Source organism: Rhineura floridana, chromosome 15 (assembly GCF_030035675.1).
Source record: "Rhineura floridana isolate rRhiFlo1 chromosome 15, rRhiFlo1.hap2, whole genome shotgun sequence".
Classification (NCBI taxonomy): domain Eukaryota; kingdom Metazoa; phylum Chordata; class Lepidosauria; order Squamata; family Rhineuridae; genus Rhineura; species Rhineura floridana.
The window spans coordinates 39,152,842-39,158,841 of record NC_084494.1 but is presented as its reverse complement, the minus strand read 5'-3'; the positions used below and the strand labels follow the sequence as shown (position 1 = coordinate 39,158,841).

Genomic DNA, 6,000 nt, shown 5'->3' with positions numbered 1-6,000 from the left:
TGACCTACACACTGTCTGACCACGAAGCCCCCACACCCTCTGAAGTCAGAGACTGAACAAAGAGGCATGTGTGACCAGGGCACTGGGCAAGGCCATCAGGCTCTGCTCTGCCAAGCCACACGGCAGCACCCAACAATCTCAGCCCAGACAGTAGTTGGCCACTGTCCATTCCCTTGTTCCAACACTCTCCTGTTTCCAGCCAGGCAAAAAGATTCATGGCACCCTGGAGCAGGGGCACAAACAGAGAGATAGATGGTCTCCACAGCCCGCTCCCTATTTCAACAGGGAGGGGTTGCGCGGCAGTTTCTGCACCAGTCACACTCACTGCAGGAAAGGCAAGTTACTAAAATAAAGAGTTTATTGAGTGCTTAAGCCAAAGCAGGGTGGGGGGAAGCACAGGAGGAGAGGGGGTCTCCTCAGCAACAGCCCATGCCTCCCAGGGTCACGGGTGCCATGGGACACGACAGCCCATGGCAAGTCATGGAGCTGCCCCAAGTTGCTCCAGGACTACTAACAGGGTCCTGGCCCAGTCTTAGCTCGGGAGCAGGCACTCCACAATTCCGTTGCCCTTCATGCCATCGAAGAAGAAGAAGTTGTTGAGGGGAGCATCCCGCTGAGACAGGGCCTGGAAAGAAGGGTGGGGGCAACATGAGCAGAGATGCAAAGTCATGGGAGCAAATAGGGAGCTGTGTCAATCCCAGTCCCAGAACACAGGAGATAAGAGAGGGCCCTTGTAACAATCACACAGGGGCAAGGAGGGGTTTCACTTCTCTGGAGGCCAAGATCCTTCACACCCTTCCCCAGGAATGCTCAGTTTGGGGGGGGGGAAGAGACACGAGATAGTGCCTGCAGCTGTGCTGCTGATGGGTGGGACCAAAGCAAGAATCGCCCTCTGTGGGAACTGAAACCCCAACCCCAATCTAGGGCCGTCACCCAAAGGGGCACGTGCTTACGACACGGAGAACACTCACTTTGACAACCTCCTGACCCAGCACTCCTCCAACCACAGCACAGACAGGAGCCATTTCGGAGAAGCAGGAGCTGAGAGACATAAACAAGAACTGTCAGAGGTGGGGGGGGGGGGCAGGAGCTGACAACATGTGGAAATGCCTCTTTGTGGAGCCAACAGATAAGAAGCGTGGTGTCCTGTATAAGGCAAGGAGAGCATTTTAGGCCAAAGAGGCACCTTTTGTAGGGAGGCAGCCAGGCCAAGGACCCCCATGGTCTAGTGTAGCCCAGGCAACACAATCCTGCCCAATGTTATGCACTGCACACCCAGCTAGTGGGCATTCCACACAGTCCTAAGGGGTCTCGGCAGGGTGCCCCCCTCACTTGCTCCAAACAGCCTTGCTAAACATAGCCCCCAGCCGCTCATCCCCACAGCAGGCCACATTCCTGCCCAAACATTCTGTGCAGTAACATGCCAATGGAAGGGACTCAGAAGTTTCTTCTCAGGGGCACAGGCGGGTTTTTTGCTGCCCACCTCCCTCCAGGAGGAATGCAAAAACCTCTTTACCCTCACCCATGCAAAGCTCCCAAGGCCACAAAGCTGCTCTCCAGCCCCACTGCTGTTCCCCCAAGAACCTCCAGGGCAGGACACACCACAACACCCAGGTTGCCCAGCAACTGCTTCACATTCAGTATTAACGGCCTGAACTTGGGGTGGTGCATAGGAGAAACAGGCTGAGCTTTTGCCAGCAGACAAGCCGCCCTGTGAGTGGCGTGGAGCAGGACAGGCAGTCCTCAGAGCAGCTCAACAGGGCAGGCTGCTCGAAGCCTTGCTCGAAGCACAACAGCCAGATCAGTGACCACGCAGAGCCCCGGGCAATCCTTCGGAATATCCAGCCCGATCCCCAAAGGAGAGACATTCTTCTGATGGAGCACCCTCACCTGGCATCTTTCCCAAAACACTGGCTCCCCAACCAGCTCAGGCCGGGAAAAGGACATTGCCACCTGGACACTCAAGGCCTCCATAATCCAGAAAGATTCCCGCTAGACCATTGATTAGATGCACTAACTCAGGTATGGGCTGAAAACAAGGCAGCAGCAAAGTCTAGCCATGGCCTGTAATCAGGGGCCCTGGCCCGTGGAGGCAGGGGCAAGTCCCTGTGCATGCCCTCTGGGAAGCAGACTCAAGGGGGCCACCACCCACCTGACAAAGTCATCAGGGAGCAGGTCAGTCCCAACACCCAAAGAGGCCAGCACATCGGTTCGCATCTGCAAAAGCTCCTCTGCATCCTCTGTGTAGCTCTGCAGGGAAGGATCTCGACCCTTTTTGGTCCGGAATTTCAGGAGCACTGTAAGAGGAGGTGGCAAAAGCAACATCACAACCTTCGCAAGAGGGAGAGATCAGTATTTGCACCCAAGTTCATGCCAAGACCCCCTGCATTGAGAGGTTCTGAAACATCCCAAGCCCTGATGACACTCCTATCTGGGAACCCCTGGGCTCATTCCCAACACAGTCTGATGGTGCCTCTAGCTGTGCTAGGCCCCTACAGCTGTTGAGGACCACTGAAAATTGGCTACTACAAGACTCTCACTTTGCACTACTGGCCAAGGAAACAGTCCTTGGGTTCCACGGACAATGAGGGCCTTTTCCTTAAGTCCCACGGACAGCCATCTCCACACCACCCATCACGAAGTTTCTTCAGCTTTGCATAGTAGTTCTCTCTCTCACTCACTCAAACACACACACATGAAGAGTCCAAGAACATACAGAGGGTCACATAGGCTTATGCAGATGGGCACACAAACTGCCTAGCCCACTTGCTCATTAAGGTTAATTCAAGGGAGATTCACGGCCCTATGTGACCATGAAGGTCATTGGGTGACCTTGGGCCAGTCATGAAAGCCTAACCTACTTTGCAAGGTTGTTGTGAGGGTGAACGGGGGAACTGTGTGCTCCACCATGAGCTCCTTGGAGGAAAGGTGAGACAGAAAAGCAATAATACATAACTAAACAAACAAACCCAGTGCCTCCAAGTGCCTGTCTGAACCAACTATTGCAGCAGGTAGTTGGCCTGTAATCAGGCACCCTGGCCCATGGAGGCAGGGGCAGTCCCTGTGTACGCCCTCCTGCAACAGCAGTCTCTATAGGGCCCTTAAGGGGGTATGTTGGGGGAATGCAACACCAGATGGGAATCCCTTTTCATAAATGGCTTCCAGTTTGCAGAGGTTCAGTCATCAGGGGACAGAGGAAATGGCATGGCAGGACAGACCCCAGACCCTCCTCCACGCTTACACCCAGCACACCTCTCAACAGACCTGCAGGGTCCCAAGCCCTCTTTCTGCAACCTGTATCCAGAACAAAACTAACAGACTTGAAAATAAGCCTAGTGGCGCACAGGGGAATCCTGTGCTCACAAGACAGAGACCTTTTCTCTTGAAGGATTCCTTGATATCTGTACTCAGCCACCACTTTAGCGATGAGACACTAGAAGGACCAGCCACTAAGGTTAGACCTGTCCCCAGACAAATCCACACCCACTAGCCATCACAGCCTACTGGTCCCACTCCATTCCATTCCCTTCTTGCCTGCCTGCCAAAAGAAAATTGGAATCACTCAGTTGGGGCAGGTCAGCAAAGCCCGAGGGGCAGAGGTACAGTTACAGGAGCACGTCCGTCTTGCGCCAAAACAAAAAGCCTGCCTTGGAAATCACTCTCTGATAAGGGCCAGAGATAGGCTGTCTGCTTTGCATGCAGGTTCTATCCCCAAGCAGGGCTGGGAACATACCCTGCCTTAAACCCTGGATAGCCATGGCCAGTTACGGTAGACAATACTGAGCTCAATGAACCAGTGGCCTGACAGCTTCTTAAGTTCTCATCAAGCCCCTACTGGGGAACCATCCCTATGGAGAAAAAACCCAGCACGTGGTAATAATAATAATAATAATAAATTTAATTTATGTGTCGCCTATCTGGCCAGTGGCCACTCTAGGCGACGTACATACAATAAATATGGCAGAATACAATATAAAAATACAGTGAAATATATAAATTATAAGAGCAAACAATACATAATAGGAGGCATTTAAAACAGAAGAATATTAAGCCTCCCCAGAAGTCCCGAAAGCCTGCTGAAAAAGCCAGGTCTTTAAGGCCTTGCGGAACATATTCAGGGAAGAGACGTGCCGAAGATCTTGTGGGAGGGAGTTCCAGAGGGTGGGGGCCGCCACTGAAAAGGCCCTCTCTCTAGTGCCCGCCAACCTAGCTGCTTTGGTTGGCGGGACTGAGAGAAGGCCTTGTGTGGCCGATCTTGTCAGGCGGCATGATTGGTGGCGTTGTAGGCGCTCCTTTAGATAAACTGGGCCGAGACCGTGTAGGGATTTAAAGGTTAAAACCAACTCCTTGAATTGGGCCCGGAAAACAACTGGAAGCCAGTGTAGATTGAACAACACTGGCGTGATGTGGTCCCAGCGACGACTGTTTGTGAGTAATCGAGCCGCCACATTTTGAATAAGTTGTAGTTTCCGGACCGTTTTCAAGGGTAACCCCACGTAGAGCGCATAACAGTAATCTAATCGAGAGGTGACCAGGGCATGTACTACCAGTGGGAGCTGATGAACAGGAAGGTAGGGTTGCAGCCTACGTATAAGGTGTAGCTGGTACCAAGCTGCCCGGCTCACAGCCGAAATCTGAGCCTCCATGGACAGCTTGGAATCAAGTACAACCCCGAGGCTGCGGACCTGGTCCTTTAGGGGTAAACTCACCCCATTGAATTTCAGGTCAACGGTTCCAAACCTTCTCTTGTCCCCCACGAGCAGTACCTCGGTCTTGTCGGGGTTCAGTTTCAGCCTATTCCTTCCCATCCATCCACTCACGGACTCCAGGCACTTGGACACGGTCTCCACAGCCAACTCTGGTGAAGATTTAAATGAGAGATAGAGCTGAGTGTCATCCACATATTGGTGACACTGCAGCCCAAATCTCCTGATGATTGCCCCCAGCGGCTTCATATAGATGTTAAATAGCATGGGAGAGAGGATAGAACCCTGTGGCACACCACAATTGAGAGGCCAAGGGTCTGAAACCTCCTCCCCCAATGCCACCTGTTGGTATCTATCAGAGAGAAAGGAGCGGAACCACCGTAATACAGTGCCTCCTATTCCCAATCCCTCTAGGCGATATAAAAGGATACTGTGGTCGACAGTATCAAAAGCCGCTGAGAGATCGAGGAGGACAAGGAAGGTAAATTCTCCCCTATCTAATGCCCTCCTCATATCATCTACCAGAGCGACCAAGGCTGTTTCAGTTCCGTGACCAGTCCTGAAGCCCGATTGGTATGGATCTAAGTAATCCGTTTCATCCAAGTGTGTCGACAACTGATTGGCCACCACTCACTCAATGACCTTGCCCAAGAATGGTAAATTCGAAATTGGGCGAAAGTTATTAAAAACTTGGGGATCCAAGGAGGGCTTCTTTAAGATGGGCTTTACAATTGCCTCCTTGAGGGCTGATGGCATCGCACCCTCTTTCAAGGATGCGTTTACCACCGCCTTGTTCCCCTCACCCAACTTCTCTCTGCATCTCATGATGAGCCACGATGGGCAAGGGTCAGTTAGACAGGTGGTAGGCCTTACAGTCGAGAGCACCTTGTCCACATCCTCAGAAGAGAGAGGCTGAAAATGATCCCAGCATACCGGCATGCAACCGGTCAACTCCGATTCATTCACTGTATCCACGGCGCACAGGATCGAGCTCCGTATGTGTTCGATTTTATCAGCAAAGTGCTTAGCCAGTGTCACAGGAGGCTTTTGACTGTTCCAAGGGTTCCTGAGCAACTGGACCGACCAGGCTTCGGACCACTTGGAACAACCTCCTGGGACAGCACTCTGCAGACGCAATAGAGGCAGTAAAGAAAGCCTTCTTTTCTGTCCTTATTGCCACTTGGTAGGCAGTTACTGCTGCTCTAACTTGTGTCCAGACACCTTCGGAGCGGGATTTCCGCCACCGGCGTTCTAGTCGTCTCACCTCCTGTCTCAGAATACGCAGCCGTGGTGT

The 6,000-nt window shown here is 52.5% G+C and overlaps 1 protein-coding gene across 2 annotated transcripts in view; it reads right to left on the bottom strand.

The window, feature by feature from the left end:
• Positions 1 to 340: 340 nt before the first annotated feature.
• Positions 341 to 6,000, bottom strand: part of SAE1 (SUMO1 activating enzyme subunit 1) — a 28,683-nt gene continuing 23,023 nt past the window's right edge. Inside the window, exons 7-9 of one of the 2 annotated variants that reach the window (XM_061597434.1) lie at positions 2,153 to 2,297; positions 972 to 1,041; positions 341 to 625 (exon numbers count right to left, since the gene is read on the bottom strand). In XM_061597434.1, the coding sequence (XP_061453418.1) occupies positions 533 to 625; positions 972 to 1,041; positions 2,153 to 2,297 (308 nt within the window). In that variant the 3' untranslated portion in view covers positions 341 to 532. The remainder of the gene's footprint in view (positions 626 to 971; positions 1,042 to 2,152; positions 2,298 to 6,000) is intronic. The other variant, XM_061597435.1, reaches the window with a different exon arrangement.